The sequence below is a fragment of the Stegostoma tigrinum genome, chromosome 30, assembly GCF_030684315.1.
Source record: "Stegostoma tigrinum isolate sSteTig4 chromosome 30, sSteTig4.hap1, whole genome shotgun sequence".
NCBI classification, from domain to species: domain Eukaryota; kingdom Metazoa; phylum Chordata; class Chondrichthyes; order Orectolobiformes; family Stegostomatidae; genus Stegostoma; species Stegostoma tigrinum.
This window is the reverse complement of record NC_081383.1, coordinates 965,165-990,250: the sequence shown is the minus strand read 5'-3', so window position 1 is coordinate 990,250 and position 25,086 is coordinate 965,165. Positions and strand designations below refer to the sequence as shown.

At 43.5% G+C, this 25,086-nt stretch overlaps 2 protein-coding genes across 4 annotated transcripts in view; both read left to right on the top strand.

Moving 5' to 3' along the window:
* Window positions 1-19,041, top strand: part of shc2 (SHC (Src homology 2 domain containing) transforming protein 2) — a 38,648-nt gene extending 19,607 nt beyond the window's left edge. Inside the window, exons 10-13 of one of the 3 annotated variants that reach the window (XM_048559630.2) lie at window positions 200-376; window positions 1,557-1,843; window positions 2,196-2,333; window positions 18,942-19,041. In XM_048559630.2, the coding sequence (XP_048415587.1) occupies window positions 200-376; window positions 1,557-1,843; window positions 2,196-2,327 (596 nt within the window). In that variant the 3' untranslated portion in view covers window positions 2,328-2,333; window positions 18,942-19,041. Of the gene's footprint in view, window positions 1-199; window positions 377-1,556; window positions 1,844-2,195; window positions 2,334-11,592; window positions 12,521-18,941 lie in introns of those variants that run through there. The other 2 variants (XM_048559629.2, XM_048559628.2) reach the window with 2 other exon arrangements.
* Window positions 19,003-22,714, top strand: tpgs1 (tubulin polyglutamylase complex subunit 1). Its single transcript, XM_048559632.2, has 2 exons — window positions 19,003-19,251; window positions 21,424-22,714. The coding sequence occupies exons 1-2, from the start codon at window positions 19,045-19,047 to the stop codon at window positions 22,000-22,002; spliced, it is 786 nt and encodes a 261-aa protein (XP_048415589.2). The 5' UTR covers window positions 19,003-19,044; the 3' UTR covers window positions 22,003-22,714.
* Window positions 22,715-25,086: the final 2,372 nt, after the last annotated feature.

The following is a 25,086-nucleotide window of genomic DNA, read 5'->3' as shown; positions in this document are numbered from 1 at the left end:
ACAGTTACCCCTTAAGCCAGTGACTCTGGCCAATTTCAGGATTTTGGACAATGTCTTTGAAATTCATGTTGATCATAATCTGAATCAACAGCAACTTCCCACTGTGTCAATGCAGAAACTGGGCGATTGGGAGCTGTACACACTGTGTATAGCTGCTGCACTGGACACTGACTGCAATCACTGGAATTGTACATTGTAGGTGTGCTGAATGATGGATACCTCCGGCCGTACGGAAGATCCACTTGTGGGGAGCATATGTACGTAAATACCCAGGCTCTCGATCTGCAGGACTGGACTGGCAGAGACATGAGCATAACAGTGAATGGAGCAGTGGGAGATAGGATGGAGAGTCCTGAGAAAGACATGTTTGATATGAGTAAGTGTTTATACATCACATCCCAACACTGGAAGAAGGTACAGGCACTGATGGGTTCCTTTAGGAAGCTGAAATCTATAAACCCTAACAACCAGGATCAGAACACAGAACATAGAACAGTACAGCACAGTACAGGCCCTTTGACCCACGATGTTGTGCCGAACCTATTATCCTACTATGGTCAACCTACCCTGCATACCCTACATTTTACTATCCTCCATGTGCCTATCCAAGAGTCGCTTAAAAGTCTCTAATGTATCTGACTCCACTACCACTGCCGGCAGCACATTCCACATGCCCACCACACTCTGTGTGAAGAACCTACCTCAGACATCTCCCCTATACCTTCTTCCAATCACCGTAAAATTATGCCCATCATAATAGTCATTTCCACCCTGAGAAAAAGTCTCTGACTATCCACTCTATCTATGCCTGTCATCACCCTGTGCACCTCTATCAAGTCACCTCTCATCCTTCTTCGCTCCAATGAAAAAAGCCCTAGCTCCCTCAACCTTTCTTCATTAGATCTGCGCTCCAGTCCAGGCAACATCGTGGTAAATCTCCTCTGCACCCTTTCTAAAGCTTCCACATCCTTCCTATTAATGAGGTGACCAGAACTGAACAGAACGTGAGATTATTTTACCAAAAATACCATAAGGAATGGTTACTCGGAGATGGGGTTCACTCTGCTTCCTATTTCCAAGCCCTAGCTAATTGTTTCTCTTTCTCTTCTCCCTCTAGCCAGCACAATATTTCCTTACTGCTGTTTAGAATTACTTTCCAAGCAATTATTTGCCACCTCAGTACTGAGGGCAGTGCTGCATTGTCAGTGCTGGGGGACACAGCCTATCACAAGACCAGCACTGTGAGGTACTGCACTATTGTCGGCTCAGTGCTGGGGGGGTGCCGTATCGTTGCTAGGTGGGGGTATTGCACTATTGTAGGCTCAGTGCTGGGGGGGTGCCGTATCGTTGTTAGGTGGGGGTACTGCACTATTGTAGGCTCAGTGCTGGGGGGGTGCTGTATCGTTGCTAGGTGGGGGCATTGCACTATTGCAGGCTCAGTGCTGGGGGGGTGCCGTATCGTTGCTAGGTGGGGGTACTGCACTATTGCAGGCTCAGTGCTGGGGGTGGGGGTCTGTATTTTCAGACAGTCAGTGCTCTGTTTCTTTCTACTGAAGGACCATTTGACGATGCTTTAAAGCTGCATGATGCCAAATCCAGAAAGTGTAAAGGAACAGGAATACCGTGCTTAAGTCCCAGCTCGGCCAGAGCCACAGAGGAGGAACAGCTAAAGAGGGAGTCCTGGTATCATGGGAAGATTAGTCGGAAAGTGGCCGAGAAACTCCTAGTGTTGGATGGAGACTTCCTGGTTCGGGAGAGCATGACGAACCGTGGACAGTACGTCCTGACTGGAATGCACAATGGCCAGGCCAAGCACCTTCTCTTGGTGGACCCAGAAGGAGTGGTGAGCTGGCATGAGGGCACTGGGAGTATGGGTATCTGTGGGTTGGGGATGGTTCCTCTTTCTTAGGGCCAGTGCATTGTCTGCTGCTATAATGTTCCTGAGGGTGGACGCTGGGAGGGTGTTACGCAGTGATGCTTCAGTGATTGATTACCTCCTTTACATACCTCCAGCTGCAGCCTGAAAGAACAGCTTCCTGTTTAAGGTGCCTCTTGATCCAAGGTGTCAGTCCCATCCATCTTGCTGTAGCTCCCCCTGCCGCAAACATCATCTGCCTCCTTTCCCTGCTGCGCCAGCGCTGCCCCCTGTCCCCACTTGTCTCCGCTGTGGCTCTAACTCTGTCACTTGCTTCCAGGTGCGGACGAAGGATTTACTCTTTGAAAACATCACACACCTCATCAATTATCACTTTGAGAGTGAAGTTCCCATTGTAGCAGCGGAGAGTGAGGTTTGTCTGAAACAGATCATTGTCAAGAGGAAGCACTGAGCTGCTGTAAGTAATAGGGCGACGATGGGGTTAGGAAGTTGATTGGGAAGGACATACCTTTCACATCCACTGGAATTTAACATGTGCAGCAGTCTAGCAATACATAGCAAGATCCCACAAACAGCCACTTGTTGATAATGGCCAGATAATTTATTTTTGTGATGTTGTTTAAGGGATGAATATTATTCAGAATACCAGGCCATTATTCCTTTTGCAAAATACTAACCATGTAATTTTTGTTTTACTTCCACCAGAGGGCAAATGGGACCTACTGTTTTATTCACAAGACAGCACCTCTGACAATGTAGTACTGTCTCAGTACTGCACTGGAGTGTTGGCCTACATTTAAGAGTGTTTCCTTTCCTCCTGAGACAACCCACCCATTGCAGATACTAGTCTGATTTAAACCTTCTCTAAACTGCCTCTAATGCATTTATATCCTTCCTTAAATAAGGTGACCAATACTATACACAATAATGTGGATGTAGACATACCAGTGCTCTGTGTAAGTAATATAACCTCCCTACTTTTGTATTCAATACCCTCGTGATAAATGACACCATTCTGTTAGCTTTCCTAATTACTTGCTGTAGCTGCACACTAACCGTCTGTGATTCCTACACCAGAACACCCAGATAGCCCTGATGTTGTTGCTGCTGTTGTTGACCAACGCAATCCTCAATATGTAGCTGATTAGTCACACATAGATCTTGGCTTGAGTTTGGAACTTTTTCTCTTTGCAATTTTTTGTTTAGCATTCGTTTTCTTTCTCTCTGAGGAAGGTGGGGGGGGGGGGTGGGGGCAGGTAGAATCTGGCTTGGCTTACAGGCTTTTGAAAGTCTGAATCCTAATTATATGCTCACCTCAGTTTTGTGATAAACTGCTACTTAGAACTGACCGAAAAATTATTGCTGGGCAGTTTTTGTTTTCAACCCAAAGAAACCTGGTGCCAGTTTGTCTCCAAAAATATTAAAACCAGTTTCTTAAAAAAAATCACTTTGCGTAACCAATACATGACGACACAGTTCCACTTTCTCTTTGTGTTGTGTACAAAACTGGTTCACTCTCTGCAACACAGCAGTACAAACTTCAAGTTTCCAGCTTATAGTTTGAATGAAAGATATGTTGTCCTTACAGATTAACACACAGGGTTATTAGGACTTGAACATCACAGCAGTAATAGGTGTCTTCTTCTGCTTTTTCTTTAAATTCTGTAAAGAATGTTTCTATTCAGTCCACAGCCCAATTGTCACACTTTGTCAGTGGAGGCATGATTTCATGGTGAATTTCACTTTTGAGACAATAAGGGGTAAGGTGGGTTTTTTTGTATACTAATAACTTGTTCCTTTTTTCCCCCAACTTAAATCACTTTTGGCAGTTTCAACAATGTTATTGAAAAGCCCTTTACATATAAGGCATATTCCTAAAATGAAACAACAAACTGGAAATGCTTAGGATCTAAAACATACATAAATTGCTGGAGAAACTCAGGAGGTCTGTCCCTTCTGAAGAAGGGTCACTGGATTCAAAATATTAACTGTTTTCTGTCTACAGATCCTGCCATTCCTGGTGGGTTTGGCTAGCAATTTTGTCATATTCCTGGTGAACTTGATCTCTGAATAAGATCAAAAATCACAACATGTTTACTTGAAAATACAAGTTTTGGGAGTCTTGCTCCTTCTTCTGGTGTTCGACACAAAGGTGGCATCAGACACAGAATTTATCAGTAAAAGATCAAAGGGTCAGAGAACTGATGCAAATGTATTGAACAAACCTAAGATGCTATTAAATCTTTAATCAGTTAGAAAGGAGATGCAGGTTTCAATTGATTAATATGCAAATCCCAGAATTTCTTTCAGGTCACTGCCTCAAGATAACTAAAGGATTTACCAATATACCAGAAGTGCCATCTCGGGTCAGACAATGCGTTTTAGATTCCTTCCCAGTTGGGGAACACTTCAGAGGTCAAGAACATTCAATCTTGGATGTCTGGGTAAACATCCTCCAAGGCAGCATGCAGAGTCGCTGAGCAGAGGCCGATAGACAAGCTCAGTCCCCATGAGGATGGCCTCAATCGGAATCTGGGGTCACATACATAGACACACACACTCTCAGACATGTGCATAAAACTCATGCACGCATGCACTCTCTTCCCCCACCCCTCACACCCACTCAACCCACACACAAATCTATGGGGAAAATTTGCAATTGCAGATACATTCTATTTTGTTCAAAAAGCACACAATTTGTAGACAGGTAATGTGGCATTTTATAAATTCCTGCTTTGGAAATAAGACCAGTCTGACTCCAAGTTAAACCATAGTTTCTAAACAAGGCCTTGCATCTAAAATGCATTGTCTGACCCAAGATGGCACTTCTAGAATATTGATAAATCCTTTAGTTATCTTGGGGCAGTGACCTGAAAGAAATTCTGGGATTTGCATATTAATCAATTGAAACCTGCATCTCCTTCCTAACTGATTAAAGATTTAACAGTATCTTAAGTTTGTTCAATACATTTGCATCAGTTCTCTGACCCTTTGATCTTTTACTGATAAATTCTGTGTCTGATGCTACCTCTCTCACTAACACCTGAAGAAGGACTGAAAGTCCGAAAGCTTGTGTCTTCAAATAAACCTGGTGGACTAAAACTGGTGTCATGTGACTTCTGAGCTTGTCCACCCCAGTCCACTACCAGCACCTCTGCTTCTTGATCTCTGAACATATTGAGATCTTTCACTTGCTCCTGATTACAAATACTGAAAGGTGTGAGCAATGAAGGCAAGTGGACCAAAGAGCTTTGTGACCACCCTGTCTACCTGTGACTCAAATTTCAAAGAATTTTATATTTGAACTCCTAGGTGTCTCTGTTCTACAACACTACTCAGGGCCCTGCCATTAATTGTACAGATCTGTTGTTGTTTGTTTTACCAAGGCAATACTTTGCATTTATCCAAATTAAACTCCATCTGCCATTGCCCATTGACCCAAATGATCAAGACCTCTTTGTAATCTTAGATCACCTTCTTCACTGTCCACTGAACTGCCAATTTCGGTGTCATCCACAAACTTGCTAACCATGCCTCCTGTTCTCTCATCAAGTTGTTTATATAAATGACAAGCAAAAGTGGACCCAGTACCAATCCCTATGGAGTGCCGCTGGTCACATGCCTCCAGTCCAAAAAACAACTCTCCACCACCACCCTCTACCCCGACCGTGGAGTCAATTTTGTATTCAATTAGTAAGCTCAACCTGAATCCCATGTGATCTAATTTTACCAGTTAGACTACCATGCGGAACCTTATCAAAGGCTTTACCAAAGACACTCTGTATTCAAGGAAGCATTCCCTTGACTAACCTGAGCTGCATTCCATTCTGGTATGTCCCAAGGGAATACATTTCACTTCTTCCTTCGCAACTGTTGTAAAATCCACTTCCCATTCACGTACAGTCTCTCCTAAAGCATTTCCTGAGATTTCCACTGGTTTACTGTCCTGCTTCCAACAGCCCATGGAAAGGGGATTGTGATGCTGCACAAGTATGTGGATTTTTGGGCATCACTTCTACACACAGGACCTTTTCCCTTTGGCCCAAAGAAGGAACCTGCTTGCATTCTAGCTTTGTTTTCTCAGCCCAGCTGTTGCCTTCCTTTCAGTGTCCCTCCTTCTATCCTTTTGGGGATGGGGTGTATGTTTGTGTGTGAGTGACACAAATTGGCGTTCTCTTGCGTAGGGGCATTTGGTCAAGATTGTAACCATCAGCCACCTCAGCAGCTGCTGCTACATGTGTCCTTTTGTAGTGGTAGGGAGAGAGTTTTTAAATTCTTTGCTTTTGACGACAACCTATGTTTAAGTGCTTGCATTCACCAGGAAATGGCAATCTCAATCTCTAAGTCAAACTCAGGCTGCTATTGGGGATTTAACATTTCTGCCTATCAACTTCTGACACCAGCTCATAAGCTCTGAGGATCACTATTGTTAAGCTATCTCATAATCTGCAAAAGTCTCAAAACGTGGCATAAACCTTATGGGCTTTGCATGTTAACCTAATCTGCATTAGCAGCTTCTGAGGGCATTTAATATTTTTGCAATCTTTTCAAATTAAATGAAAAATGTCTCTTGGACCCCTCCTCTCAAAATTTGAGATTGCCAAGGTGTGTTTAAACAGCTCTGCACTTGTCCTGGAGTTGGGACAGCTTTTGGGATGGCACAGTGGCTCAGTGGTTAGCACTGCTGCCTCACAGTGCCAGGGATCCAGGTTTGATTCCAGGGTCAGGTGGCTGTCTGTGTGGAGTTGACACGTTCGCCGCGCATTTGTGTGGATTTCAGCCAGGTGCTCTGGTTTCCTTCCACAGTCCAAAGATGTGCAAGTTAGGTGGATTGGCTGTGCTAAATTACCCACAGTGTTCAGGGATGTGTAGGTTAGGGGCATTAGCCATGGGAAATGCATGTTTAGGGGGATGGTTCTGGGTGGGATGATCTTCGGAGGGTCAGTGTGGACTTGTTGGGCTGAATGGCCTGTTTCCACACTCTGAGGTTGTATGATGCTCCTCCTTCACTGGTTTCAGTAGGATCTTTTCCTCTTCAAAATGTTTTAATTGAAATTCTGTTATCTTCTTTCTCTGGTTGATCCTCCCTGAAATGCTGGTTTCCTTTTCTCTCCTTGCCTCCATGCCCTCTATCTCTCCCAATTTGACGCTGAGACTGTTGACTACTAGTGTTTTTTTTAAGCTTTTTCATCCAAATTGTATCATTGACTCCAGGGCTGAGGTTTTCAATGCAACAATGGACAATGCTTTTCGACATTTTTAATCAACCAGCTCAGATGTTAGGGGACACATCTATGGAACTTGAGTGGAAGTCTTCTGGTCCAGAATATGGACATTACCATATGAATATATGAACAAGAGACAGCAGCAGGCCACCAGGCCCTTTGAGTCTGCTCTACCATTCTTTAAATTGAGGTTAAATTATTTTAACCTCAACTCTACGTTCCTGCACATATCCACCTAGTCAAATCCCCTCAGGATCCCCTTTTTAGTCTTTCCTCACAAGGCAATCTGCTCAATCAAGATATTAGTCTAATAAACCTTTGCTGAACTGCTTTCATAGTACTTAACATCCTTCTGTAAGTACAGTGACCAGAATTAGTATACAACACTCCAGACGCTTTCTCCCTAATGACGTGTATGACTGAAGTATTATCTCCCCACTCTTGCATTCCACTTGCCTCACAATAAAACAATACATTCTGTTAGCTCTCCTGATTACTTGCGGTACCTTTACCTCCGTGACTCATGCAGTAGGACACTCGGATCCTTCTGTGTTTCAGAGTACTGCAGCCTCTCACCATTTAGATAATGTGCTGCTTTTATATTCTTTCCATCAAAATGGACAATTTCACACTTTCCCACATTATACTCCTTCTGCCAGATCTTTGCCCACTCATTTTATAAAACAATATACTTCCCTTTGTAAGATCCTTATGTCTTCTTCATAAGTTGCTTTCCCACCTATTTTTGTGTCATCAGCAAATTTAACTCCTATACCTTCAGTCCCTGCTCAGAGACCATTCCTATAAATTGGAAAGAGTTGAGACCCCAGCACTGACCCCTGTAGCACATCACTTATGACATCTTGCCAGCCTGAAAAATATTCATTTATTCCTGCTCTCAGCTTCCTGTTAGCCAGTGAAACTTCTATTCCATTCCAATATGTTATCCCCATACCACAAGCTTTTATTATTTGTGAAAACATTTGTAATTGGCACCTCAATTAAATGTCTTCTGTAAATCTAAGTACAGTACCTCCACTGGTTCCCCTGTATCCAGAGCATAGCTTTCTTCTTCAAAGAATTCCAACAAATTAGTTAAACAGGACTACCCTTTGCTAAAACCATGTTAGCTCTTCTTGATTACACTGCACCACAAGATCTTCTGGACAATTCTAGTAGATATTTTCTAAAGAACCTATTCTGAGATGGTATTGCTTACCTCTGAAGGTGGGATTTGAACTGAAGAAGGGTCCCGACCCTGCTCCTCTGATGCTGCTTGGCCCGCTGTGTTCACCCAGCTTCACACCGTGTTATCTCAGATTCTCCAGCATCGGCAGTTCCTACTGTCCCTGAGACTTGAACCCAGGTGTTTTGGTCGAGGGGTAGGGACATAAATTCTGCACCACAAGAGAGCCCTGTGTTATGCTTTAAATTTATTTTTTTTAAATTTAACCTATTTTTTCCAGTCAACCTGTTCAGAGATATTCTTACACACCTCTGGAACAGATGGGACTTGAATCCATCCTCCTTGTCCAGGGGTAGACACACTAATACTCCACCGCAACAGCTCAGTCTAGACAAAGTTTTTAAAACAGTTCCAATTTATTGCAGTCACCTGTTAAAAACAAACTAACCTAAACAGGACCATTTGGATAATAAAACATTATTCCAGTACACAAAGCTGTATTGGTGTTTTTAAAACTATGTCTCCATTTCAAATTACATTTGTTTGTCTGTGGGTTGTTTGCTGGTTGTAAGCCCTCAAATGTTTGATACAACTTTAGTTAGGAGGGAAACTGGCTCCTTTCCTTGACTCATTCCTTCACTGGTCTCTCAGTTTGCATGTATGAAGGGAAGAGATATTGCTGAGGATCAGGTTGTATACATGCCAGTATCAGAAACCAGTCTGTTAGGTTCTGTAACAAATCATTACAGTTGTGAAGGTAGGAATGTACTGACAATCGAGTGTCACTATTCCTCCATCTGTACTGTCAGTGTAAATGTGTGGATTCAGTCACCAAGATGGCCATTTCTTTTATTCCTTCATGGGACTTTGGCATCACTGGCCAGGCCGGCATTTAGAACATGGAACTGTGCAGCACAGGAACAGGCCTTTCAGCCCATGGTGATGTCAAATTAAACTATTCCCTTCTGCCTGCCCTTGGTCCCTTTCTCTCCATGCCTTCAATATTCATGAGCTTATCTAATAGTCCCTTAAACGGCCCAATCACATCTGCCTCCATCACTACCCCTGGCAGCACGTTCCAGACTCCTACCACTCTGTGGGGGAAAAGAACCTGCCTCTCACATGTCCTTTGAACTTTCCCCTCTCACACCAGGGAGCATGCATTTAGGGTAAGACATTTCAATGTTCAGGATAAAGATTCTGACCCTCAACCCTATCTGTGCATCTCATAATTTTATAAACTTATGTCAAATCTCCCCTCAGCCTCCACCATTCCAGACCAATCAAGTTTTTCTAGCCTCTCCTTCTAGCGCATACTCTCTAATACAGGCAGAATCCTGGCAAAACTCTTCAGCACCCTCTCCAAAGCCTCTACATCCTTCCTGTAATGTGGTGACCAGAATTGAATGCAATACTCTAAGCGTGGCCTAACCAAAGTCTCATAAAGCTGCAACATGACATCTGACTCTGTACTCAAATCCCTGACCAATAAAGGTAAGCATGCCATTTGCCTCCTTTACCACCCTATCTACTTGTGTGGCCGCTTTCAGGGAGCTATGGTCTTGAACCCCAAGATCTCTCTGTACATCAATGCTGTTCAGGGTCATGCCATTAACTCTATACTTTCCCATAACATTTCATCTCCTAAAGTGCAGCACCTCACACTTACCCGGATTAAACTCCATCTGCCATTTCTCTGCCCATATCTGCAACTGATCTATACCCCACTGTATCCTTTGACAACCTTCTACACTATCCACAACTCCAAATCCACCAACCTTTGTGTTATCTGTAAACTTACTAACCCTCTAATCTATATTTACATCTAACACATTTATATATATCACAAACAACAACGATCCCTGTGCAACATCATCAGTCATGGACCTCCAGCCTGAAAAACATCCTTCCACCACTGTCCTCTGCCTTCTATGGACAAGTCATTTCTGAATTCACGCAGACAAGTCACCGTGGATCCCATGCATCTTAATCTTCTCGATGAGCCTACCATGAGGGACCTCATCAAAAGCCTCACTAAAATGCATGTAAACAACATCCACTGCTGCAACCCCTCATTGATCACCTTTGTCCCTCCTCGAAAAATTCAATCAAGTCAGTAAGACATGACCCGCTCCGCACAAAACCAACGCTGGCTGACCCTAGATAACAAAGTGCAGAGCTAGGGTCTAGGCCCGAAACGTCAGCTTTTGTGCTCCTAAGATGCTGCTGGGCCTGCTGTGTTCATCCAGCCCAACACTTTGTTATCTTGGATTCTCCAGCATCTGCAGTTCCCATTATCACTGGCTGTCCCTAATTAGGTCATGCTTTTCCAAATGCGTGTAAATCACCAAGTCACCCTTTATCTACACTGATTCAGCTCCCTCAAAGCCAGCTGTCAGAGTGAACAGAACCTCTGACACTCCTGTTTATATCTGTCTGCCCAATCGGGGAACTCCTATTCTATGAGGGCCATCTGGCTGACCTTGTCACAATCACTACAATTGGGTTTTCAACTCTCTCACTTTGACGAGAGGCATCTCAGATAAAGTGTAAAAAGAGACTAGGAAAAGGCTGCGTTCCCTGCAGCAAATTTTGTCTGACTGTGTTCAAAGTCAATATTTGATTTGATTTAAAATTGTCGTCTGTACTGAGATACAGTGAAAAGTATTGTTTTCCATGATAACCAGACAATCATACCTTCCATAAGTACATCAGAACAGAATGCAGAATATAGTGTTACAGCTAGAGAAGGTGCAGAGAAAGATCAATTCCAATGTATGAGAGGGCCATTCATAAGTCTGAGAACAGCGAGGAAGAAGCTTTTCTGGAATCTGTTGTTACGTGTTTTCAAACTTTTATATCTCCTGCTCAGTGGAAGAGAGTATAACCAGGGTGGGAGGGTCTTTGATCTTGGCTGCTTTCCTGAGGCAGTGGTAAGTATAGGTGGAGCCAATAGATTGAAGGCTGATTTGTGTGATGGACTGGACTCTGTTCACAACTCTTTGTAATTCCTTGTGGTCCTAGGCAGAGCCATTGCCATATCACACTGTGATGTATCCGGACAGGATGCTTTCTGTGGCACCTTTCTATCCCTAAGGAGTCATGTATTCCTCTCTCTAACAGCGCAGAGTTGGTGTCTTCATTCCAGCAGCTTGTCCTTTGCAAATGCTGTTGCATTGTGTTCCTATAAATCCAGATTATATTATAAGTTAATATTTTTAAATGGTACATTTTCATAACACTATCAATAATACTATTGTCACAATTCAAGCTGCTTTAGTAAACTGTGTTTCTCCTGCTCCTAGGCAGTGACTGATATGATTTGAACATATCCCTGAATTCCAAAGATATCCAGAGATTTTTGATCAAGAATGAATATTTGTGAGCAGACATATTGCTTCAGTTCTGGAGTTGAGTTGTGAAATTTGGAGAAGAGACTGAAATTCCTCACTCTTACAGCCAGCTCTCTGTCCACTCCAGATGCTTCACAGAGCATGTTGTTTATTGCAGTCAGTGTAATCATTAACACTGTAGCACTTGAGAAATGGGATTCAACTGAACTCAAACTAGTTGTTACTGTCCGGAATCCATACAGGACATCTCATGATGACAAAGAATGGACAGTAGGAGGGAATTATTGGACTGTATTTCCCTGTGTGTGTATCTCAACGGCAGCTCTCACACATGTAGAAGGTAAAGGGGATGGTTTATTCCTGATTGGTGTTGTACAGCCTGATGGTCCCCATGCTGTGTGTAAATATTGTATTCTGGGGTGGGGTGGTGGGAGTGTTGACCCCACGATCTAAGTGATTTGGGGCCATAAAGTGGGTGTCAGGGAAAGGTTTGACTGACACTGTATTTCTGACATGCCGTCAGAACTATCGAAAGATTCTGCCTGGGTTTCACAGCTGGATCCTCTAAAGCTCAGTCCACAAACACTTCAGCAAAACTGACCTGGAGACCAGGGATACAGGTAGCGATGAGGGGTCTCTATTCCCCCAAACCCTCTCTTCCCGATGCCCCCCTCTCTTCGTCCCACCAATCTCTCCCTTCTTAACCCCATTTTCTCTCTTTTCTCCTCTCCCCCTCTCAACACCAACTCTCCGGTCCCAATCCCCTTCTCTCTCTCTCTCTCTCTTTTTCTGTCTCTTCCTCTTACTGAGTCACTGCTGGTGAAATTTGTTAATTTTTGATTTTGTGATTAAAGTTCTTTTCTCAATCTTTGAAATAAAAGTGATAATTGGGATGTATTTTGTGTTGTCTTACTGATCCTTTTTGTGGTGAATAAAGTCAGTACAACCTGGTACCTCTGCCCAGAAGATTAAACATCCAGTTTAGTTGGAGTTGTAATGCAACAAAGGAAGGAGGATTTTGTTCAACATCCCCCCCCACCGGCCACCCCTCTGCCTTTGTGCTTCACCCTGTCCCCCACCCCCGGCTTTAGATACAGGTTGTTGCTCTGTTTGAGTCAGCCAAAAGCCTGCCAGTATGTTTGTCGCCACAGCCTGTGGAAGGACAGGACGAGTCCAGCTCCAGCTTTCTGAATGAGTACGGAAACATGTACCAACTCCCCAAGGTCCTCGTAATTATATTGGCATAAAGATACAGGGCGAATGTCACTGTTAGAACATAGAACAGTACAGCACAGTACAGGCCCTTTGGCCCACGATATTGTGCCGAACTTTTACTGTAATCCTAAGGGCTATCTAACCTCCAGCCCTACCTTATACTATCAACCATATGTCTATCTAATAGCTGCTTAAATGCCTCTCTGGCAATGCATTCCATGCCCCAACCACTCTCTGAATCATGAATCTACCTCTGATGTCTCCCCTATATCTACCTCAACTCACTTTAAAACTATGCCCCCTTGTAATAGCTACCTCCACGCTAGGAAAACGTCTCTGGCTGTCTACTCTATCTATACCTCTGAGCATTCTGTATACCTCTATCAAGTCACCTCTTATCCTTCGTCATTCTAAAGAGAAAAGCCCTAGCTCTCTCAACTTTTCCCTGTAAGACCTTCCCTCCATTCCAGCCAACATCCTGGTAAATCTCCTCTGCACCTTTTCCAATGCTTCCACATCTTTCCTGTAATGAGGTGACCAGAACTGGATACAATACTCCAGATGTGACCGAACCAGGCTTTTGTATAGCTCGAGCATAACTTCATGGCTCTTGAACTCAATTCCACTATTAATGAAAGCTAACACACCATACGCCTTCTTAACAACTCTATCCACCTGGGTGGAAGCTCTCAGGGAACTGTGGACATGAACCCCAAGATCCCCCTGCTCCTCCACATTGCCAAGAATGTTTCCATTAACCCTGTATTCTGCTTTCAAATTTGTCCTTCCAAAATGAATCACCTCACACTTTTCAGGGTCAAACTCCATCCGCCATTTCTCAGCCCGGCTCTGCATCCTATCAATGTCCCTTTGTAATCTAGAACTGCCCTCCGCACTGTCCACAACTCGACCCACCTTCATATTGTCTGTTCTGTCAACCAGTTACCACTGCTGAAGAGCAGATGTTGCTGCTTCCAGAAAGGAGACTACATGATGAAGTGGAATATTTATTAAATGCATAACAATGCTATATGTTACACTGCATCAAAATGCACATAAGAAAGCAGAAAAGTTTGATTGCAATCAACAGTCTTCACTTTACAGCCTGCATGCATGTCTTGACCTCAACTTCATTATACGATTGGTGCTGAGTTCACTGTTTTTTGTCATTTATATAAATGATGTGGATGTGAATGTAGGAGGTACGGTTAGTAATTTTGCAGATGACACTAACAGAGTACAACAGGATCTTGATCAGATGGGCCAAATGGCTGAGGAATGGCAGATGGAGTTTATTTTAGATCAAGATGCTGCATTTTGGAAAGGCAATTCAGGGCACGACTTATACGCTTATTGTTAAGATCAACTTGTACACTTAATGATAAGGCCCTGGGGAATGTTGCTGAACACAGGGATCTTGGGGTGCAGGTTCATTGTTCCTTGAAAGTGGAGTCCCATGTAGATAGGATAGTGAAGAAGGTGTTTGGTATGCTTCCTTTATTGGTCAGTGCATTGAGTAAATGAATTGGGAGGTCATGTTGTGGCTGTACACAAGATTGGTTAGGCCACTTTTGCAGTACAGTGTGCAGTTCTGGTTTCCTCCTATAGGAAGGATGTTATGAAACTTGAAAGGGTTCAGAAAAAATTTACGAGAATGTTGCCAGTGTTGGACAGTTTGAGCTAAAGAGATAGCATGAATAGGCCGGGGTATTTTCCCTGGAGCATCAGAGGCTGAGTCATGACCTTAGAGGTTTATAAAATCATGAGGGGTATGGATAATATAAATAGGCAAGGTCTTTTCCCCTGAGTGGGAGTCTAAAACTAGAGGGCATATGTTTAAGGTGAAAGGGGTAAGCTATAAAAGGGACCCACAGGATAACTTTTTTCACACAGAGGGTGGTGCATTTGTGGAAAGCTCTGCCAGAGAAAGTGGTGGAAACTGGTACAATTTGAACATTTAAAAGGCATCTGGATAGATATATGAATAGGAAGGGTTTGGGGGAAATGAGCAAATGCTGGCCAATGGGCCTAGATTTAAATAAGATATCTAGTTGGCATGGATGAGTTGGGCTGACAAGTCTGTTTCCATGCTGTACATCTCTACGACTCTTAGAGTCAAAGGAAATTGACAACCTCCTCAAACCAACCGTTCCAGGACCAAACCATTACGGAACCAACTGAGCAACAACCAGTTCAAAACTTCATTGAGCACCCCCCCAACATTTGGCAGAAACTAAATGGAAGAAAGAATCCAGTGAGATCGTTCATCTTGACATCGGAGAGCCAACTAACGTGGTCAACACAGAGGAAATCACAATCCTGATAGGACAGATGGAAATTTTCCTTTTTAAATTTATTCATTTGTAGGATGTGGACGTCGCTGGTTGGTCAGCATTTCTTGTCCATCCCTAGTTGCCCTTGAGAAGGTGGTGGTGAGCTGCCTTGTTGAACTGCTGCAGTCCACCTGCTGTGGGTTGACCCACAATGGTCTTAAAGCAGAGAATTCCAGGATTTTGACCCAGTGACAGTGAAGGAATGGAGATATATTTTCAAGTTAGGATGGTGAGTAGCTTGGAGGGGAACTTGAAGGTGGTGGTGTTCCCAAATACGTCCTCCCTTGTACTTCGAGATGGAAGTGGTTGTGGGTTCGGAAGTACTGTCTGAGGATCTTTGGTGAATTTCTGCAGTGCATCTTGTAGATATTTCACACTGCTACGACTGAGCGTCGATGGAGGAGGGGTGGATGATGCAAAGTGATGGGGTACTGGTGACAGTAATACAATAGATACAATTGTGGAATGGGTTAGCTGGTTAATTGGAAAAAAAAACTCAAAGAGATGTGGTGTAATGATTCTGAAAGTTATTGATGGAGCTGTGTTAGCTCCATCCAATCTGCTGTCACAGAGTCCTCGGGTGGTGATGGATGTTCAACATGAGCTTTTGCAGGGCACATATGTATTCTATGCAGTATTCTGTGTGCCTAGTAATGTAAATTGCAGTTATTGCTATCATGCAAAAAAGCCATCTTTCGGCTAAGATAAATGCCTCATCTGTTTCAACGCCCCACTGATAGTTAGAAAGGCAGTAGAGAAAGAAGGATTGGTGGCAATGATCTACTAAAACCAGCCATACCACTTGCCCCATCCTGTCAGAGTGGCAGAAGCCATAGGATACTAGCACTGGAAATCAGGACAAATACCACAAACATTGTGGCATTAGAGGGTCAGCGTTGAGGGAGTACTACACCATCGCAACTCCTGACAGTCACTCTACAGTACACAAGCAACAATTTATTATCTAACTCCAACAGTGATCAAAATTAACATTAATAACAAACCGAACAAGTCCCCCTAACTACTAACTATTCCTGAATAAAACAAAATTCTAATGGTAAGCTGTTCCAATAAATATAAATGCCACTTATATAAACCAAAGTCATAAGACAAGAATAAAGTAAAACTTAGACACTCAAAGCTACAGCCAGGTTGCATCTTCTGGAATGTTCCATGCCTTTTCCGCTATTCTTCAGTCAGGAATTCTTTCTTCATCAAATCCTTGTGTCAGGAATTTTAGTTGAGTATGCTGTGATACCTTTTACATATTGCTTAATCAAAGAGTTTAAAGATTTCTGTGAGAGACAGATTTCACTCTTCTGATGGCAATTCACTCTCACACTGATTTTCAAGGAAAAAAACTCCTCTTCTTATATAAACTTGATGACTTGTCAATTTTCTTACAATAGGATTGGTCCAAGGTTGCCAACATCATCAGATTTAAATTCAATTGGTTTTTGGTCTCAAAGTACCTGGTTTAAATTAATTGGCTGATATTCAAGTTGGTTGCCTTAATATCAAAACAAGCCTAGGTTGTCAACCACACAGCCAATTGAAAAGCATGTTTCAATTTTAGAATTGTCTGTGATCTGATTTCTTTATCTCCAAGCTTACAAAAGCACATCACCTCTTAAAGGGACCATGCACTCTTCCACCCAACTTATTTACAAATTCTAACATCTTGCCTTCCAATTCACAAGTACTCTACCCAACATCACAACACCTTCCCTCTTAATAAAAAAACAAATGGACCATCATTATTAAAAGATGGCTTCACTTTTGTTCTAAATTTTAACGCCATTATTACTAAATCCACAATGCATTAATCTAGGGTCTGATGCCCATATTTTTCCCACTGGGTCTTGCCTACTGGTGTAGGATCTGCCCTGGGAGATCGATGGAAAGGATACCACTCCCTCACCAGTCATGTCTGGGACCCCGTGCCCCAACATTAGCAGAAAACAGGTCCCCACCTCCCGTTAATCAGTTCATTCAGTCCCACGTGAATGAATGAAGGTCATGGCCTTGCATTTTTATCAATGCAATGTTCTTTATTGACTGAACGTCCTGTACTGTACCATTTACAGGTCTTTTGAGGCCGACATTGATTAGGTCCCTCACTGGCATCCTGTTCCTTTACTTCATCACTGACCTTTCACCTTTTGGGCCTACCTCTGAGGCAAAGGGTGTGTTAGGTTTTATTGGTAGAGGGATTGAGTTCCGGAGCCGTGATGTCATGCTGCAACTGTACAAAACGCTAGTGCGGCCTCACTTGGAATATTGCGTGCAGTTCTGGTCGCCCTATTACAGGAAGGATGTGGAATCATTGGAAGAGGTGCATAGGAGATTTTACCAGGATGTTGCCTGGTCTGGAGCGCAGGCCCTATGAAGAAAGGCTGAGGGACTTTGGTCTGTTCTCATTGGAGAGAAGGAGGCTAAGAGGGGATTTAACAGAGACATACAAGATGATCAGAGGATTAGATAGGGTGGACAGTGAGAGTCTTTTTCCGAGGAAGATGACATCAGCTTGTACAAGGGGGCAGAGCTACAAATTGAGGGGTAATAGATTTAAGACAGATGTCAGAGGCAGGTTTTTACTCAGAGCGTGGTAAGGACGTGGAACGCCCTGCCTGCCAATGTAGTTAACTCAGCCACATTAGGGGCATTTAAACAGTCCTTGGATAAGTATATGGATGATGATGGGATAGTGTAGGGGGATGGGCTTAGATTAGTTCACAGGTCGGCACAACATCGAGGGCCGAAGGGCCTGTTCTGCGCTGTATTGTTCTATGTTCTATGTTCTAAAGTTACTCATTTCAAACTAATTCTATGTACATATATGACATTGAACACTACCATTTCTATCTTATACATACAGTTTCTTTTAAACCTGCACTAATGCATCAACTGTAATATTTTCATGACTTGCAACATGTACAATCTATAGATTAAAAGCTTGTAATATAAGGCTCCAATGAAATAGTCTGGTGTTCATGTCTTTATATTGTTCCAAAAATATCAAAGGGTTGTGATCAGTATACACAGTCTCTGATACAATTTTCACAACATAAACATTAAAATGTTGTAAGGCAGCACCAAACTCAGTAACTCCTCTTCAACGGTTGAATATTCTTTTCTGGTGGATATTGAGTTTCTCTGAAAAATAACTGATTTGCCTTTCAATTTCACAATCATACTCCTGTAACAACACAGCTCCAACCCCTGCATTGCTTACATCGCTGGCAACTTTAAAGGGTTTCAAGAAATTTGGTGTGGCTTAAACTGGGGCGATGGTTAACACTGCTTTTAAATTCTCAAACACGTCCTAGCATTGTTCTATCCACCAAAATTTTGTGTTCTTCTTCAACAAATCCACCAGTGATACGACCATGTTACTAAAGCTGGTACAAATTTCCTGAAGCATCTGCTCAGTCCCAAAAAATGTAGCACTTCCTTCTTCGACAATGGTCTTAGAAATTCCTCAATGGTCTTTGTCTTCACATTCGTTGGTGTCATCCTTCCATGTCTGATGTTGTATCCTAGGAATGTCACTTTTGCCTTCATGAATTCAATACTTGCTAAATTTATGACCAGTTTTGCCTCTTGTAGTCTTTCAAAGAGCTCTGCCAAAAGTTGGATTCCAACTTTGTTCGATAACACGCCTGAGAAACAGTTTGGAACATGTTACATTGTTAAAGGTTCTATCTAAATATAAGTTTGTTTGTTTTCTCACTGGGATTTTTTTAATCGAAGGTTGTGAAGACCGGAACCACAGCCCGAAGAACCAACGATCCGGAACGAAAGTTTCGCTCCTAGTTTCTCGTGCGCCGCCTTTCCCGGCGAACTTGGGACTAAGATGGCGGCGGCCGCGGCTTCCGGTCGATCGGCTCCGCTGACGGGGCCTCCGATCCCGGCCGCTCTCACACCCACGCTCCGAGAGGCGCTGCTCAAGGTCCTGGAGAACAGGCCCGAGGATCCCGTCTGTTTCCTGAGCGAATACTTCGAGAACCTGGCGGCGGCCTCAGAGGGAGCGACCGAGAAGGCCGCCCCGAAACAGCAGCAGGTACCGGGCGGCGGGAGCAGCCGAGCCCCAGGACCCGGGGCCTTCACCGCCCGGGGGTTGTTTTCATTAGCGCGGAGGAGGCGGGCGAGCAAGGTCTGAGGTGTAGAAAGCACTGAGAGCGTAGGCTTTTCCCCTTGACAGGACTCAGTGAGCAGGTAATCTCCTCAAGGGAAGGAGCAGCAGAGTTCGAGGAAACGCCAGGAAAATATTTTTCACCGAGAAGGTGGCGGGGACTCCGCCGGTGACGGTGACAGATAGAAACCGCGTCACGCTGAAGAAGTATTTAGGTGTACACTTAACGATGCCACGACAAACAAGACTGTGGGGAGAAGTGTTGGGAATGTTTGGGATGATGGATAAAAGGCCGTTTTCTGTGTCGTGCAGGTTCCGTGACCATGAACCTGGGAGCCTCCGTTCTTGGCTCAATGGCGTGGTGTTATCATCGATGGGCTGAGCCCATTGCTCTCATTACGCTGATTCTCGGAGGCTCTGACACAGTTGATGTTTTAGATGAGTACTTTGCATCTGTACTCACAGTAGAGAAAGACAGTGAAGGTATAAAAAAATCAGAGAGAGGAACGATGGCAAACTTGACCAAGTTAGCATCGGGAGGGAGGAGATTTTCACAATTTCAGCACATTTGAAAGTAGACATATCCTAGGTCTGGATAAGAATTCCTACAGTGTAGAACCAGGTCATTTGGCTCATTGAGTCTGTGCCAATCTGCCAAAGAGGGTCCCCAGACCAGTTCCACTGCTGTACCCCCATAACCCTGCATTTCCCATGACTAACCCACCTAACCTGCACATCCTTGATGACTATGGGAAATTTAGCATGGGTAATCCACTTAACCTACACATTCCTGGACTGTGGGAGGAAACCCACGCAGACATGGGGAGAATGTGCAAACTGCATGCAGACAGTTGCCCAAAGGTGGAATTGAAATTAGTCCTTCATGCTGTGAGGGTGAACTGCTGAACTACCATTCTGCACCCCCCATATCACATGCAAGGACGAGGGAGGAGATTGCAGGAGTTGTGGTATTAATATTCAAACTTTATCTGGCCATTGGAGAAGTGCCTGAGGACAAATAATATGGGAGTATTATTCAAGAAGGGTGGTACAGATAAACCAGGAAACTGCATGCCATCAAGTCTGACATCGGTGATGTGGAAGTGCCAGTGTTGGACTGGTGTGGAAAAGGTCAGAAGTCACGTGACACTGGGTTATGGTCCAACTGAAACAAATTGCTGGAAAAGCTCAGCAGGTCTGGTGGCATCTGTGAAGAGAAATCAGAGTTAACATTTTGGGTCAGGTGACCCTTCCTCAGAACCTGACCTGAAACATTAACACCGATTTCTCTTCATGGATGCTGCCAGACCTGCTGAACTTTTCCAACAGCTTCTGTTTTTGTTCCTGATTTACATCATCTGCTGTTCTTCTATTTTTTATTTAGAGTTCAGTGCTGGGTCTCTTGCTTTTTTGTAGTGTATGTTGATAGCCAATGTAGGAGGTTTGATCAGTAAATTTGCAGATGTCATGAAAATTGATGGTGTGGTAAATAGCAAGAAGAAAAGTTCAAGACTACAGGATGATATAGTTGGGCTACTGAACAATTACAAATAGAATTAGACCTGAAAATTATGAGGTGACACATTTTGGGAGGACTAACAAGGCAACGGAGTATATACCGAATGAGAGAACCTCGGAAGTAAGGAGGATCGGCAGGCTGTTGGTAACTGTGCAGAGCACACAGTTTATTAAGGGCAACAGGACAGGTGGATAAGGTGGTTAAGAAGGGAAATGAATACTTGTTTTTAAGAGCTGAGCCATAAATACAAGAGCATGGAGGCTTGGTCGAGGGACCAGGGGGCATAGATTTAAATTAAATGTCTAGAACTTTAGAGGGAATTTAAGGGAGAAAATTTGACTGAGATGGTGGTGGATTTCTTGAACACATTGCTTGACAGTGCAGCAGAGGCTAGAGCATATTAACGTTAAGAAATATTTTGATGATTACTTGAATTACCATAGAATATGGCTAATTGCTGGAAAATGGGATTAGAGTAAACTGGTGCTTGATGACCAGCATGGACATGAAGGGCCATTGGGCTTCTTTCCACTCTGTAAAACTCGATGACACTATAAACGTCCTTTACTCTCTGTCTGTAGGAGCTGGTCTCGAGAGCCTTGAGGCAGCTGTTGCTCTGTCACTACAGCCGACCAGCCTTCAGCAGAAATCTGGCTTCAGCCTTCCAGATCCTCAGCTCCCCCATTGGTAAGAAGAAGAAAGCTGGCCTTAAGGGTAGAACCTACACTGAGCTCTTGAGACAGATCTGTGCAGGAGCCCAGCTCTCATCCTGCTCCCTGATCCACAAGCTGCAGTGTTGGGATCACGAAGCTGTTCCTTTTGGTGTCTTCAGACATGGGGTGTTGACCTGCCTGATCTTCATGGAGTTTGTGAAGATTTCTGGCAGATTGTTCGATGTGGTGGCTGACTCTGATGAAGCTGATCAGACTGTGTGTCACGTTCTGCTCGAAGCTTTGAAAGATGCAGTGAGCATCGGAGACTCTTCCAGTTCTGTTGGCTACCTGGATGCCGGCTCCAAGTTGGCTCCAGATCGGCTCGGGATGGCCATGGACAGAGCAGTGAGGCTACGGAAAAAAGAATTGATCACACCAATAAGCAAGGAAGAGTTTGTCCTGCTCACTGCTCCTCTCTTCATTGAGAAAGTAAAACCCATCAGTTGACTATCACTGTACATAAACAGGCAGTAAATGTACTGAACACAGATGCAACCTGACATGGTCCCTGGAGTTCCTCCTCATTGGGTGATTTGTTGTACTGTTATCTACTTAAACAATGCATTGTCGGTGATGCAGACTGCACTGAGGCAAGCTCCCTCAAAACCCCGCCCAGCCAATGTGCCCATTGAATCGTTGATCTCTTTTGCATTGTGTTTCTGATACATGAAGAATGTTTTGGGTTCTGCATTGTCTCTGCTGCTTAGTCTGTTACCCCTCCCACCTCCCACTAGCCAGGGAAAGTCTGGGTCTTAATGCCAATGCAGCAGTGTATCCTTGTCCCAGACTTCACACTTCTTGTCTTGACAATTTGAGCCATATATTTGAGACAACACATCCAAAAGTAGGGATTGTTTTCACCAACTCCCTCAGCACAAGGCTTCAACAGGCAGTGGGAAGATTGACTGATTTTGTTTTCCTCTTTCTCATCTTGGGGAGACAGTCCTTACTTGTGCTATTGGGATTCTTGCAGGACAGTGTCAACATTTGAAACTGAGTCTATACGACATAGTGAGCTGCTGCTTCTCAGTATTCATTGAGTATTTATTCATTGTTGACACCTGATTCATTTCTGTTTTGTAATAATATTGGCTTTCACATAATTAGATATAGCACTCTGTGCTGTACTAAACAGTCAAATTAAACATAACTCAATCCAGTTGCTGTTGTTGTAATCATTCAGCTTAATTTTCTATCCTCAGTCACTGGATATCCATTTTTTGTGTGTACGTAGTGTTGGTGTTGAAATGCGGTGATATTAGATTATTTCAGTCTGTGCCACTGTATTGTGCGTAAACTGCTTCACCACAGAATATTGATAATAAAAGTTCACCCATGAAACAGCCTGTCATGTCAATCTTCCACCAGAAGAATTGTTTGTGTTTAAATTACGAAAGGATGTGGCCATTCAGCCCCTCAGGCCTATTTGGTCATTCTGAGGTCATTGTTGATCTGTAACCAAACTTCAAATCTTCACCAAATCCCTTTAACATTTTTAACTTGTAAAAATATATTAAACTGAGATTAAAGGTTAACAGTGGATCAAAGTTCATTTGCTGTTTCCAGCAAACAGCTTGAAAATTAGAACATAGAGCATAGAAAAGTACAGCACAGTACAGGCCCTTCGGCCCACGATGTTGTGCCGTGGAATAGTCCTAATCCAAAAATAAAATAACCTAACCTACATTCCCCTCAATTCACTGCTGTCCATGTGCATGTCCAGCAGTCGCTTAAATGTCACTAATGACTCCGCTTCCACGACTACCACTGGTAAACTATTCCATGCGCTCACAACTCTCTGGGTGAAGAACTTCCCTCTGACGTCTCCTCTATACCTTCCTCCTAACAGCTTAAAACTATGACCCCTCGTGGCAGTCAATCCTGCTCTGGGGAAAAGTTTCTGGCTATCGACTCTATCCATGCCTCTCATTACCTTGTACGCCTCGATCAGGTCACCTCTCTTCCTCCTTCTCTCCAGAGAGAAAAGTCCGAGCTCAGTCAACCTCTCCTCGTAAGACGAGCCCTCCAGTCCAGGCAGCATCATCCTGGTAAACCTCCTCTGCACCCTCTCCAAAGCCTCCACATCTTTCCTATAATAGGGCGACCAGAACTGGACACAATATTCCAAGAGTGGTCTCACCAGGGTTTTGTAGAGCTGCAGCATAACCTCGCGGCTCTTAAACTCGATCCCCCTGTTAATGAAAGCCAAAACACCATATGCTTTCTTAACAACCTTATCCACCTGGGTGGCAACTTAAGCTATGCACTTGAAATTCTATTAGCCTTTGTGTGTTTCCTAATTTCACTCCTGGACATTCTGCCTTCAATATTTAGGCTCTGTCCGTCATCATACTCTCCCCACGTACCAGAAGCTGTTTCTCTGTATCAACCTTATCTTGATATTCATTTACTATCAAAAATTTTAAAATTAATCTTCTGTTCCTTGTGGAAGCTTTTGTAGTTTAACCCTGGTATACAGGAATTTCTGTTAAGTCTATGTAGCATTTCCTCCAATTGATTGAAAGAATTCAGGGCATTTTCTTAATCCACAACACAAAACTATTATGCAGACAATTTATTTAGGATGTACAGTGGCATGGTCCTGACATCACAACACAGATATGTCAGCAGCTGCTGTTGGTATGGTGACTATTCTGGTATCCTGGAGAAGGAGCACAGAAATGAGGGTCCATTTTTGTTTCAAACATTATGCATATTATATATATTTATATATATAAAAATATAAGTTACATGAGGCTACAGTGACCTGCATTGCTGAAGATTTGCATTTAACGTTTGTTGACTCTTTCTGAACACGTTAGTGGAGTTGCAGACTCTATGGTCAATTTTAACTGTGGATTTGATTTATTTCTGTCTATCCAGCATCTCATCAAACCAGCGTTGTATTCGTTCCTTCCCTGACCGCCTCATGGATCTCCGGTGTTGTCCCTCGTCGCGCAACTGTTGTACCCTGGAGCGTTGTTGTACTCTGGAATCTAGTCTGCTGTTATCCAGCATTGCTACTGATGCCCTTGGGATTTCTGTTTTTGGCGTTCCTTTCCTGAATGATTGCTGAAGGTTTTCGGTGCCTTGTGTACTCTCTTGTATGGTTTCCCCTCCCCAAGAAGCTCTGCGACTTGGCGGATGCATTGGAAGAGCAGTTGATTCCATGACCTGCTCAGGGAGCGGTTGAGCAAATGAATGTAAATCATATTTGTAAAGACTGTCTGTATCATCCAAATCCAATCCTAGTGAAGCCAGGATCCTATCTCCAGCCCACTCCCACCAAGCCAAGAATATATTGGCAACAAATATTCTCCAGTCAGGGAACAATATTGATATCAAATCCCATATAGCCATCCTATGCTTCCTCTATCCATCCAGCTGACATGCTGTGATCCATCATAAGTTCATTGATGACTTAATGTGAATAAGGTGAGATTAGCTGAGTGTGACTGACCATCACTTGCTTCAGTCATAATGTCGGTGTGATGTCGTGTTACATTAAATCATTGCAGGGCAGGACAATAC

What these genes read in the sequence shown, in the direction of transcription:
- tpgs1 (XM_048559632.2), top strand. Translation starts at nt 19,045, where the DNA reads ATGGCGGCGGCCGCGGCTTCCGGTCGATCGGCTCCGCTGACGGGGCCT. An exon ending in CCGCCCCGAAACAGCAGCAG is followed by an intron (nt 19,252 to 21,423) that starts GTACCGGGCGGC and finishes CTCTGTCTGTAG; the next exon opens with GAGCTGGTCTCGAGAGCCTT.